This window comes from Nanorana parkeri, unplaced genomic scaffold (assembly GCF_000935625.1).
Source record: "Nanorana parkeri isolate BGI_ZX_2015 unplaced genomic scaffold, ASM93562v1 scaffold977, whole genome shotgun sequence".
In the NCBI taxonomy this organism is placed as follows: Eukaryota; Metazoa; Chordata; class Amphibia; order Anura; family Dicroglossidae; genus Nanorana; species Nanorana parkeri.
Window position 1 is genome coordinate 552,670 of NW_017307245.1, and position 13,722 is coordinate 566,391.

Genomic DNA, 13,722 nt, shown 5'->3' on the forward strand with positions numbered 1-13,722 from the left:
AAGTATATAGCCTGCATGCAGTATCAGTACTCAGGAAAGTATATAGTCGGCATGCAGTATCAGTACTCAGGTAAGTATATAGCCTGCATGCAGTATCAGTACTCAGGTAAGTATATAGTCGGCATGCAGTATCAGTACTCAGGTAAGTATATAGTCTGCATGCAATGTCAGTACTCAGGTAAGTATATAGTCGGCATGCAGTATCAGTACTCAGGTAAGTATATAGTCTGCATGCAGTATCAGTACTCAGGTAAGTATATAGCCTGCATGCAGTATCAGTACTCAGGTACACCGGGCTCTTACCTTCTGCCTGGCTCTCTCTATGAACTCCAGGGGGGATTTCCCCATCTCCAGCGCGGCCCCCAGCCAGGGGATCCATCCCCGGATACAGGGGGGAGGCGGCAGACCTCGGGGGGCCCTGGTCAGGAGATGTCTTATCAGCAGCCCGGCCAGGAGTCCCAGCAGGAGCCCCACCGCGGAGCGCAGCTCGATGATCAGCTCCGCCATCCTTCCCCGGCACCTGTCACCCCCGGGGAGCGCAGCACCTGCAGAGCGGAGGGAGGGGGCGGGGCCACATGGACTGCAGACCTTCTGAATGTCAATGGGAGCGCGGAGTGTCGGCGAGAGGGAGATCCTAGCCAGCCAATGGGGGAACGAACGAAAGCTAACCCGCCAATCAGAAGTGTGGGTTGGCCACATAGGCGTGTCTGGGGGCTGGAGGCTACCAGTACATGCCGCTGATTTTCTCTAGAACTACATTTCCCAGCGTCCTCTGTGACAAAGATGACGTCACGTCCCCATGTGACCCCCGCATTCGGTGCGGTTTGAGCTCCGCTTGTGCGGATGGCAGCCGGGGAGTGGACGCTGCCGGACACATGGCCCCGGCTCAGCAAGTTCGTCCTGTCCGCTTGCGCAGCCAGCGTGGCCGAGCTAGGTACCGTCACAGCATGTGGCTGCGGGGTGGCATGGGGCGTCCCAGGCTTGGCCTGAGTTCTGCCATGACACTACAAGTCCCAGCATACCACGTCCGGTTCTGATCGGGCTTGCTGAGACTTGTAGTGCTGAACAACTTTTTTGCATTGTAACGTGTATTTTTATTAAAAATTTGCATATAACTTCTGAAGTTTTGTATAGTTGGGGAAAGTAAACAATCATGAGTGACCTTTACACGATTGCACTTAATTCTTTGCATCCATGTGCAAAATGCATGGGCTGCAATGCACCAAAATGCGTCACCAAAGTGTGCACAGGTCTTGGCAAGGTGCATCAGGATTAAATGTGATTAGTGTAACAATTTCCCCTATTACCCCTAGATGGCACTGGTGAGTATAGGAATTTCCCCTTTTACCCCTAGATGGCGCTGATGAGTATAGGAATTTCCCCTATTACCCCTAGATGGCGCTGATGAGTATAGGAATTTCCCCTATTACCCCTATATGGCACTGATGAGTATAGGAATTTCCCCTATTACCCCTAGATGGCGCTGATGAGTATAGGAATTTCCCCTGCTGCTGAATCCCTCCCACTGTGAGCTGCAGTGCCAGGGAGGGGGAGCGTGTGAGACGCCAATTATGGAGGATTTGGCTCCGTCGCAGATTTTACTTCATGAGGTTTGTGCGTCACATCCAGGAGACTTTAGTTATGAGATTTTCTTTGTCTATGCCTATAGTGACCTTTCCTCTGGATCTGACCAAAACCCGCCTACAGATACAAGGAGAAGCGGCTCTGAAGCAGCATGGAGAAGCAGGACTGGCGGGGCCATATAGAGGAATGGTGCGGACAGCAGTTGGCATCGTGCAGGAGGAAGGCTTACTGAAACTCTGGCAGGGGGCTACACCTGCCGTCTATCGCCACATAGGTAGGTAGCCAAAAAGATATCTGATAGAAAGGCATCAAATATTTGGGCACTGTGGGAAGCCGGGTGTCACTGTATCAGCCCGGACAGACCCTCTGGGCTCCATCTTTAAACTATTTGCATGGTTGTTCGCCTGGCAGGATCTTGCATGTATGCCAAAACAAACGTTCTTTAGTAGTTTCTTTACAAGGGAATGTTTTTTTTCTAGTTGTAATATCACATTATGGCCACCAGATGGCGCCAATGAGCATAGTAAATAAATACTCTTGTGCTACTTTAGCTCCTTCTAGTGGCCACAATGTGATATTACATGACAACATTCCAAAATCCATTCCACTTGTAAAGAAAAAAAACACCTAAAGAACGTTTGTTTTGGAATTTATTCGCACATGGTGAATGTTCAGAGATTGGCAGGACAAACAGCCCTGTGAATTGTTTATAAATAGACTGCTTTGTGTTTGAATGCAAAATAAAATATTTGGCATTTAGAGTGACCCGGAGTACATGGCCGACTCTATTTGGCTTAAGTTTTCATTCCGCCATTTTATTTTCTGCTCACTTTGCTTGCTGATATCTTTATTTTCTGGATGGTTGGCGAGTCTGCGGGTCTCATTGCTTATTTCTATCTTGCACAGTGTACTCCGGAGTCCGCATGGTGGTCTATGAGCAAATTCGGGACTCCCCACTTGGGAAAGGAGATGCTGAGGCCTTTCCTCTGTGGTAGGTAATCTCCAAACTTTATCTCATGTTATTCCTTCTCGGTTATTAGCTGGTATGTATGGACATGGCTGGAAATGACAACGGGCACCATTGGCCTGTGCCTATAAGTGCAAGTTTCATGTCTTTTGGTGGCTGCTACTAAAATCTGATAGCTAGAGCACTCCCTCCTAAGTGGCACTGCAATACCCCTTAAATGGTAAGCTCACTTTTTCAGAAATTGTGAAAAAATGAGCTTACAGCGCCGTCCCCACCTCTGCCAGTCCCCCCTGGTGTTTACGCCCCCCTCGGTGTAGTGATTCCTACACTTGCATTGACAGCCCTGCAGCCTGGCATAATCATAATGCTTGCAAATGGTGAGCGCTCATTGACCACACCGACCAATAAGAAACACTTCAGAGCTGGGGACCAGCTCCCAGAAGTAAGATGGGCTTCTTATTGGTCGGTGCATTCATGTGACCGTGCTGACCAAGGGCTCTGCCGGGCTGTCAATTCCGGTGTACGGATCATTACCCTAGAATGGTGTTTTGGTGACTCCGGTACGTGTGCAGTACCAGTCCGGTCATCTTTCAGATGCGGAAAATAGAACCGGATGCCTAGATCATGTGACTCCAACGTGCATGCAAGGGAGTTCCATCATCAGTGCCGCCATCCCAATGGGCAAAGCAAGAACACTGCAGACCCGAAAGAGGAAAATAACATGGTGCCGGCAATGATGGAGAGGGCGCGGGTAGCTCGGACCTCACTTTGCTGGAGGAGAGCACAGCCAGGAGGAAGCGTTTCCTAATGTGCTAGGATGGCGTGCGTTCTTGCACACCACGGCAATGCTGGTCACCCCCACCATGGTTGAACCTCTTTGCTGTACTGACCTCCTTTGGAAATTTGTTTTTTGCGGGCTGACTTTTTGATGGCTTTAACATTATGATCAGCCATAACATTATGACCCCCCCCCCCTAATTTTGAGTCGGCACCCTTTTGCTGCCAAAATAGCCCTGACCTGTCGAGGTATGGATTCCACTAGATGGTACGCTGTAGGTCCTGTAAGATGTGAGGTGATCGGCCTCCATGGATCGGAATTGTTTTTCCAGCACATTCCACAGATGATCGATTGGATTGAGATCTGGAGGCCAAGTCATCACCTCAAACTCATTGCTGTGTTCCTCAACCCATTCTTGAACCATTTTTGCAGTGTGGCAGGGAACATTATCCTGCTGAGAGAGGTCACTGCCATCAGGGAATACCGTTTCCATAAAGGGGGGTACTTGGTCTGTAAAAATGTTTAGGTCGGTGGTACGGGTAACATCCACATGAATGGCAGGACCCGAGGTTTCCCAGCAGAACATTTCCCAAAGCATCACGCTGCCTCCGCTGGCTTGTCTTCTTCCCATAGTGCATCCTGGTCTCATCTCCTCCCCAGGTAAGCGGCACACACCCGGCCATCCAAATATAAAAGGAAATGTGATTCATCAGACCAGGCCACCTTCTTCCATTGCTCCAGTTCTGATGCTCACATGCCCATTGTAGGTGCTTTTAGCGGTGCACATAGGTCAGCATGGGCACCCTGACCGGTCTGCAGCCACGCGGCCCCATACACAACAACAAGGTGTTCAGACACCTTGTGGAACCCGTATTAATGCTTTCAGCAATTTAAGCTACAGTAGCTTTTCTATTGGATGGACTGCATGGGCCAGCCTTCGTTTTCCATGTGCATCAATGAGCCTTGGCCACCCATGAGCCTCCTGCCGGTTCACAGGTTTTTCCTTCGGTGGACCACTTTTGGTCGGTCCTGACCACTGCAGACCGGGAACATCTCACAAGAGCTGCAGTTTTGGAGTTGCTCTGACCCAGTCGTCTAGACATCACGATTTGGCCCTCGTCAGAGTCCCTCAAATCCTGACACTTGCCAAATTTGTTTGCTTCCAACACATCAACTTCAGGGACACAATGTTCACATGCTGCCTAATATACCCCCCCCCCCCTTCCAGGTGCCTTTGTAATATACCCCCCATCCACTTCCAGGTGCCATTGTAATATATCTCCCCCACTTCCAGGTGTAATTGTAACGTATCCCCCCCCCCCCCTTCTAGGCAACATTGTAATATATCCCCCCCTCCCCCACACTTCCAGGTGCCATTGTAATATATCTCCCCCACTTCCAGGTGTAATTGTAACGTATCCCCCCCCCCCCCTTCTAGGCAACATTGTAATATATCCCCCCCTCCCCCACACTTCCAGGTGCCATTGTAATATATCTCCCCCACTTCCAGGTGTAATTGTAACGTATCCCCCCCCCCCCCTTCTAGGCAACATTGTAATATATCCCCCCCTCCCCCACACTTCCAGGTGCCATTGTAATATATCTCCCCCACTTCCAGGTGTAATTGTAACGTATCCCCCCCCCCCCCTTCTAGGCAACATTGTAATATATCCCCCCCTCCCCCACACTTCCAGGTGCCATTGTAATATATCTCCCCCACTTCCAGGTGTAATTGTAACGTATCCCCCCCCCCCCCTTCTAGGCAACATTGTAATATATCCCCCCCTCCCCCACACTTCCAGGTGCCATTGTAATATATCTCCCCCACTTCCAGGTGTAATTGTAACGTATCCCCCCCCCCCCCTTCCAGGTGCCATTGTAATGGGATAATCCATGTTATTTACTTCACCTCTTAGTGGTCATAATGTTATAGCTGATCGATGTATAAAATTTCCGCCCAGCCATATTGCTGGGCAAATGCCATTCGCGCGGCACTCCCACCACTAGATGTAGCCGAGGCACATAGGAAATTCTTATGCTTCATCTAGTGGTGGAAAAGCATATGGCTGGGTGAAAGTTTGATAAGTCAACTCCAAAGTGTCTGCATTGTGCATGGATGACAGGTACACTTTAAATGCAGGCACAGCCTACTTGCTGAGAGACACTAACTTTCTTGCTCATACCAATTTCCCTTTTCCGCTAATTTCCTCTCTAGATACATTTCTAGATATTTAACTTCAGCTGCTGGTATTGTCAACTTCTAAAGCTTGCCGTACACTACTCGAATGTCTGCCACATCAGCAGTTTGAGCTGTGTGTGGCCCTGCCGGCTCAACAAATGCTGACTTTTGTGAAAGGATCCGGGTGGGAAATAGTTAGCCGAACAGTGCCAGCCAATCAGCTGCAGCCGCTGTTCAGATATTCTGACACTGACGGGTGTCGGTGGTCTGACTGCAGTAGCCGGCAGGGAAGATTCCTCCATCCATGCTGCTTGGCGTTCAGCCCATGGGGCAGGGTAATTCTCACTTGGTGCTCCTTCACGGGCCGGAGGAACGAGGAGATCCTCTGTTGCTAGAAAATAACGTTCTGCAATGCTTCCGCCAGCGGGGGAGCAACGCCTGGCCTGCCCGGCCATTGGGTGAGCAATGCATGGAAACGGTGAGCATTGGCTTCGCCTTCTAGCCAGCGGCAGGATTGCTGTCCATGGGCCCTATCATTCCTGGATAGTATTGGAAGCTCATTGACCTGGATTCACATTATATCTTTGGCGTTCATCACGTTTGTTTTCCAATTGAAGTTGAACCTTGACCCAGGTTGACTGCGTTTTGTGTATCTACAGCAAGGCCACAGCGGCCAGGCTCCAGACTGAGGCTCTGTATGGGTAGTGCCAGGGGCAGGTTAGCTTGTGCCGAGTATGACACTAAACCCAGCTGACTCTGCAGTTTTGCTGGAATTACTTTGGCATCCAAAACAGTGTCAAAGTGATAAACGTTTGGCGACAAGCCACTAGTATAACGTTCATTAACTGGTACTTTAAGCTTTTATATGTTTGTATACTCAGTCCTCCTAGCACAGTAGAATTCACAGTAGAATTAAAGGGCTTAGTTGCATAAATTTGCAAATATATTTGGAGCATGTGTATGTAAGGCACCCCCCTAATCCTGATCCAGTCCGTGGGAGCGCTATCAGTGTTATATGTGCAGTAATGAATAAACTGAGGGCACTCTTTCCTGAAGGTTACCCCACTCTTCCCCATGGCAGAACAGTAGATTCCAGTGACAAGATTCTAGCCCGGGTATCTTTCACTCCTGGGAGACCTTGGCTGTATAGTATACGAGTGCAGGTATGTAAGCAAGGGGTTAAGCGCACATGAGAGAGGGCTATTGCTGCGGTTACAGGAAGTGTTAGTGTGTGGGTTGGGGCTATGGGTAGGGGTTGTGTTATGGTTACTGGTAGGGTTAGTGTGAGGGTTGGGGCTATGGGTTGTGTTATGGTTACTGGGAGGGTTAGTGTGAGGGTTGGGGCTATGGGCAGGGGTTACATTAGGGGTTGAGATTACAGAGAGGGTTAGTGTGAGGGTTGAGGCTATTGGCAGAGGGTATGTTAGTGTGAGGTTTGGGGCTAAGGGCAGGGGGTATGTTAGGGGTTGAGGTTACAGACCGGGTTAATGTGAGAGTTTGGGCCATCGGCAGGGGTTGTGTTATGGTTACTGGGAGGGTTAGTGTCAGGGTTAGGGGTTGAGTTTACAGAAAGGGTTAGTGTGAGGGTTGGGGCCATCAGCAGGGGTTGTGTTAGGGTTAGTGTGAGGGTTGGGGCTATAGGCAGGGTTTATGTTAGGGGTTGAGGTTACAGAGAGGGTTAGTGTGAGGGCAGGGGGTATGCTAGTGTGAGGGTTGGAGCTATGGGCAGGTGTTGTGTTAGGGGTTGAGGTTACAGAGAGGGTTAGGGCTATAGGTAGGGGTTGTGGTTACAGAGAGGGTTAGTGTAAGTGTTTTGGGCAGAGGTTGTGTTATGGTTACTGGGAGGGTTAGTGTGAGGGTTTGGGCCATGGGCAGGGGTTGGGTTAGGTATTGAGGTTACAAAGAAGGGTTAATGTGAGGATTGAGGTAACATGGAGAATTAGTGTGAGGGTTGAGGCTGCAAGAAGGGTTAGTGTGGAAATACCATATTATGGCCACTAGATGGAGCTGAGGATCATAGCAAATGAGTATTTCCTATGATCTTTGGTTCTGTCTAGTGGCCATAATGTGACATGTTCCTGAATCACTCTAATCTTATAAATGGATTTCATATGACCTGGAAAGAAAATATACTAACAACATTCGTTTTTGCCCCATTGAGTCGGTCACATCAAAGACCCCCCCCCCCCCCCCGTGCAAAAAAAACCAAAAAGCCCCCCCCCCCCCCCGTAAGCTTGGTTTACGCGTTTCAGAGGCACGCCCCTTTCCTCAGAACCATCCTGAAACGCACAAACCAAGCTTACAGCACCAGGGTTTTTTGATGTGACCAGAGACTGCTGTGTTATCTAGTCGGGGGCGGAATACTTCCCTTGACCGACAGTGTGGCAGAATAAGGCGTTCTGAAACTCACTTCATGTGACTATGTAAATCTGTTTTTATTTACCTAATAGTTGAGTTGTACACATGGAGGCGGAGCTCTGTTTTTATGTTTTATTTCTGCATGTGATGGGAATCTCTGATCCCTTTGAAGAGCAGCCCTTCGAGCGCAGGGAGATTTGGTACTGCAGGAGGATCGTCTGTGGATACCGTTTAAGCGCTGAGAGAGAAAAAAAAACTTTTTTGGATCCAAACCTTAATGGCCCGAATGTGATTGGTCATATAGTAAGAAATGAGAGAGAGAGGAAGTTACACAGCATATTATTTAGGAAGCGCCCTCCCACCGGACATGAGGAGCTCTGTGTACTCTGGCTGTAGTGAATCACAGAGACCTTTTATTAGGGGTATTTTCTGACTCTAGTATGATAGTTTTCTAATTGTTTTTATTTGTCGCCTGAACTCGCTGTTGTTCCCTCTTTTTATCTCAGGAAGGCCGTGGTGGGAGGAATGACGGCTGGAGCCATTGGTCAGTTTTTCGCCAGCCCTACAGACCTGGTGAAAGTACAGATGCAGATGGAAGGAAAGAGAAGGCTTGAAGGAAAACCTCCCAGGTCAGTGTGTCTCATTCTAGTCTGAACAAAAAAGCAAAATCACCAGCACTCGATAATAAAGATGAATATGTCCTTTTTAATGGACAAGACGTCACAGTGATCCAAAAAGCCGACGTCTCGGGGCCGCGCAGGGTCCCTTCCTCAAGGCAGAAAGACGGGACAATATAGTAACCCTCATACACCACATATATATCCCATGGATCATCCTCATTCTAGTCTGGAGCACATTCCAGAAAAGCTCGGGTTTATGTCATTTCTATTTGTTTGACAACATATATAGATATATAATGTGTCTACAAATCTGCGCTTCTGGATGAAACACCTTGCGTGGATACCAAAGCTGCCACAATCAAGACAGGCGAGTCCAAAATGTGGGAATTATTTGTGCGGCGCGAAGTAACCCTTTAAACTATTAAACATATTGGCGATTAATAAATAATGTTCAGAAACGGTTAAATGGTGAATAAGTGAAACAGTTCATAAACAATTAATAAAAAATGTGCAAATCGATGCAAAAGTGCAAGAAATAGTGTATCACATTCACACAAAAAACTATAAACATATGATTATATTATTGTGACTTCATAAATACACCAGTGAGATAGGTATATAAACCATCCAGATAGGTACACTTAACCACTTGAAGACCAGGTGTTTAGACCCCCCTTCCTGTCCCGGCCATTTTTCAGTATTCAGCGCTGCAGTACTTTGACTGACATTTATTCCGTCATGCAACGCTGTACTGATACGAATTTCATACCATTTTTTGGGGACACATAGAGCTTTCTTTTGGTGGAATTTAATCACCACTGGGGGTTTTATTTTTTACTATATAACAAAAAAAGTACCCTAAATTTTGAAAAAAAACATGTTTCCCTATAAAATGTTATGAAACATTTATTTTCACCCCAATTTTTCGGTAAAATATAAAAGACGGGGTCACGTCGGGTAAATAGACACTAAACATGTCAAAATCGCAGCGAAATCGCAGAAAACGACCGCAACCAAAATTGGTCATAGGTGACACTTTAAAAGTTTTTACCGCTCATCAGTTTAGTGTTATCAGTGATTGATGGCCCTAAATGATTGTTCTCACTGCGACGTTCGCGGCGATATGTAACGTGCTGCATAATGGGCGCAATCGTCGTTTTCGTACAAAGGCGCATCCGACGCATGTTTGCATGTGTATGTGGTGGGGCGGGGACTTTAAAAAAAAATTTGTGTTATTTTTTTTAATTATTATTTGTGAATATTTTTTTTAGCTTCTTTATTTTTTTTAATGCTGTATTTTTTTTTTTTTTTTAATAACATAGGGGACTAAGGAATCCCCTATGTAATAGCCAGTTCACCAAACAGGTCCTCTTTATGGAGACATCAGGGGTCTCCAAGACCTCTGATGTCACCTAGGGACCCCCAGAGAAGCTGATGAAGCAGAGATCTGCTTCATCAGCTTCTCTCTGGTGTTCTGCACCGGAGAGTGACACTGAATGCAGGAAGTGATGTAACATACATCACTTCCTGCATTCGGGGACAGGAAGAGAGATCAAAGGGAAATCGAGTAATGATCTCCCTTTGATCTGCTGCTAGAGACGCCTGATCGCTTGTATGTAAACAGCCATCGCTGGCTGTTTACATGCTCACAGTTTCCCCTCTCGAGTGCCGCACACGAGAGGGGGGAGGGGCAGGACGTCTTAAGACGTCCTCCCGCTCCTAGCAGACTCCCGTCCGGCCGTACACAAACGGCCATGGACGGAAGGTGGTTAAACAGTGATAATCAAAAATTCATAAGGTGATGAGCAAAAAATTCATAGGTGATATAGTCCATAAACTTCTCTTACCTAAAATGAAGAAATCAATATTTTAAATGGTATAATGCATCACACTTACCTCTGAGTCAATCACGTTATGCTCCAACATTACAGCTCTGGCTACACGCTCTCCCCAGCAACAGCTGACGTCGGGTACAAAAGATTTATGATCGGATTGCAGAGACAAGATAAGTTTTCCTCCAATCATAAATCTATTACAGAGCCACTCTCCCCAGCAACAGCTGACATCAGGTACAAAAGATTTATGATTGGAGGAAAACTTATCTTGTCTGCAATACGAAGTTTCACTCCTGAGGCTAGTTTGCAGTGGTATCGGCACTTTCGGGAGTGTCGCAACCGCGGTTCTCCTCTCGGCCCCCGTGTATAAGACGCCCCTCTATTTTTAGGTAAACATTTTAATGAAAAAGTAGCGTCTTATACACGGAAAAATACGGTAGTAATCGATCATCTGATTCAAAGCGTGCTCAGTGCCAGTGTTTTAATCCTCCTTGTGCCACACACGAAACCCCCTGGGCAACGCGCACTTACCGCACATCCGTGGCTGAAATTAGATAGCCTGAATGAAGCCAGTGTTAGATCATAGGTCCCCAGCGTCTTTCTCGTAAGTTGCATAAGCAGCGTCCAGCATATAGCAATAAACATCGGAAAGAACTCCTCATATTGTAATACATTTTCAGAAACTTTATTAAAAATATAGTAAAAACTCACATATAAATTTATAGAAACCGGCCGGTGCCTCACAAACTCTCGTCCTTACTTCCGCATTAGCCGTGACGTCAGGTAGACCCGCCCCCTTTGAATCAGATCGATTACTAATTACATTTATGGACTATATCACCTAGGAACTTTTTGCTCACCACTTTATGAATTTTTGATTATCACTGTTTAAGTGTACCTATCTGGATGGTTTATATACCTATCTCACTGGTGTATTTATGAAGTCACAATAATATAATCATATGTTTATAGTTTTTTTTGTGAATGTGATACACTATTTCTTGCACTTTCGCATCGATTTGCAAATTGTATTAATTGTTTATTAAAGTGACATTAAACCCTCAGATTTTTGTAACATAAACCAATACTGTAATGTGCGCCTTCCTGTAATCCATGGTAGTTTCCCTTCTCTTTGCTGCTCTTCCTTTTAAATCTGTATCTCTTCTCATGCTTGGGGAGAATTTCTGTTTTGCAGCTGAGTGCCTCTTCCTGTAGTGCTGGCTCAGGTTGTGAACCTACACACAGACACCATGTATCCATTCCAGAGACAAGGCAGTCTGCTCCTAAACAGAAGTTCTGCCCAGCATGAGAAGAGATACAGATGTAAAAGGAAGAGCAGCAAAGAGAAGGGAAACAACCATGGATTACAGTATTGGTTTATGTTAAAAAATCACTTTAACTGTTTCACTTATTTACTATTTAACTGTGTCTGAACATTATTTATTAATCGCCAATATGTTTAATAGTTTATAAAGGGTTACTTAACGCCGCACAATTAATTCCCATATATAGATATATCATTGTATTTTGTACATAGGTTTTCTTGAGCTACCACTGGAGGTGAGGGATTGGCATTGAGGGGTAGGACAAGAGGGTAGGAAGGTGGGAAAGGGGAAATCATGGTGGAGGTAAGGAGGAAGAAATTGGAGGTCAAAGGTTATTATAGTAATAGGTGGGAAAGTGAGGTGAGAGGGGTGAAAGAATGAAGGATCCACAGGCAGGTAGGTAGGTTGAAACTGTTTGATTTGGGGTGGTAGTGGTGGGGTCTTATTATTGTTGTTTAAGTCGTAAAATATATCACCAGCACACAGTTGTCAAATCTTCAGAAAGTGATCATTTTATTGATGCACACACATCTTGTCATGTTGCAACGTTTCGGGGCCACTCAGGGTCCCTTCCTCAGGCATGACCTGTGTGGCCCCGAAATGTTGCATGACCACGGTGTGCTGGTGATATATTTTACTACTTGAATCTGAAGCAGCGCCATCCGGAGTCACTGCAGCACCCTCCGCAAGGGTCATACCAGTAAGTAGTGCGGTTGAATTCTCCTGTATCTTATTATTGTTGTTTTCTCTGTATGGGAAAGGAAAGCCCGGCCTGTTTTTCTTGGAACATCTCGGTTTATGACTAGCTCAGAAATTGTATCACATTCAGAATGCATTGGTAATGATCAGGTCTGTGATGGACTTCCACCAGAATCCATGGAGATTACTTTCCTGTTTGGTGAAGGTCTGCGCACAGCCACAGTCCACGAAGAACATTGGGGGGGGTCATTTTACTTTGAAGCTGAACTCGGGGACATGATCTCAAACAACCAGGAAGAAAGTTCAAAATCAACCTTCAAAACTTTTTTCCTGAAAGAGCATTGGATGTTTGGACCAGATTTTTGGCATTGAGTCATTTAGAGAGTCTTCTCTCTTGTATGTTTCCATGGTCAGAACTAGACCGGTTTTTCGGTATCGAGTACCTATATTTTGCTTTCGGTACACAACGATACCAAGCTTCCCAGCCAATTAGCATTGAGCCGGCTTCCTAGCTAATTATGAAGCCGGGAGGCAGGTCATTACTCGCCGCCCGTCTTCCTGATTGCACAGGAAGCTCGCTCCATGTTCCCCTACGGCACTGGCGGTCAAGGGAAATCTTCCTCTGACCGGAAGTTCCGGTATCGGAGCATTTGGGCGAGTACGAATACGAGCACTCACCCAAATGCTCAGTACCTGCACAGGTGCAGCCCCAGTCAGAATTATGGGCATGGGGGAAAAAAAAATATTTTCTCCCTGTGACTTTTTTGTGTTCCCTTATCATTCATAGAGTCCGAGGCGTTTATCATGCTTTTGTGACCATTTTATCCAGAGGAGGAATTCGCGGCTTGTGGGCAGGCTGGGTGCCGAATGTTCAGAGAGCCGCGCTGGTAAACATGGGAGGTTAGTTGACCTTTTTATTGAGATGATCTCTTTTCTTGTATCTAGGGGTAATGGTGTCTACTGGACAATGCATGAATGTGGCTGTACAGTAACGATGTCACGGAAGCATCGAACAGTCTTATAACAACTACTAATATAACCTGCAGTATGAAGAGAAATAGAACTCTAGGTGGAGCAATAACACTAAAGCCCAATGGCTAGGTGGAGCTCGGGGAAGCCCAACCTTCTCCTTTAATTCCAGCCCTGAGGCTGTGTTTACTTACAACTAGATTAAATGACTTTTTAAAAGGAGAACTATGGGGTTAGGGCTTTTCCCCATAGTTCTCCTTAGGGTAACGGGAGGACACAAACTAGCGTCCTCCCGTAACCTTTAAAGTATTACTAAAGCCAAAGTAAGATAAATCTTCTCTTAGACAGTTGTCACTGGAACAAATGCCCCACCAGAAGATTTCCCATCTATGTGTGTGCTGGTGACTT

At 46.4% G+C, this 13,722-nt stretch overlaps 2 protein-coding genes across 4 annotated transcripts in view; one reads left to right on the forward strand and one right to left on the reverse strand.

Moving 5' to 3' along the window:
• LOC108795524 (24-hydroxycholesterol 7-alpha-hydroxylase) overlaps positions 1–546 on the reverse strand; it is a 53,937-nt gene extending 53,391 nt beyond the window's left edge. For both annotated transcript variants that reach the window (XM_018566802.1, XM_018566801.1), the window contains exon 1: positions 304–546. In XM_018566802.1, coding sequence (XP_018422304.1) covers positions 304–507 — 204 coding nt within the window. In that variant the 5' untranslated portion in view covers positions 508–546. The remainder of the gene's footprint in view (positions 1–303) is intronic.
• The window catches only part of SLC25A27 (solute carrier family 25 member 27), a 24,586-nt gene that overhangs the window by 5,903 nt on the left and 4,961 nt on the right, over positions 1–13,722 (forward strand). Inside the window, exons 2-6 of one of the 2 annotated variants that reach the window (XM_018566805.1) lie at positions 876–934; positions 1,670–1,858; positions 2,491–2,575; positions 8,373–8,495; positions 13,133–13,245. In XM_018566805.1, coding sequence (XP_018422307.1) covers positions 876–934; positions 1,670–1,858; positions 2,491–2,575; positions 8,373–8,495; positions 13,133–13,245 — 569 coding nt within the window. Of the gene's footprint in view, positions 1–805; positions 935–1,669; positions 1,859–2,490; positions 2,576–8,372; positions 8,496–13,132; positions 13,246–13,722 lie in introns of those variants that run through there. The other variant, XM_018566803.1, reaches the window with a different exon arrangement.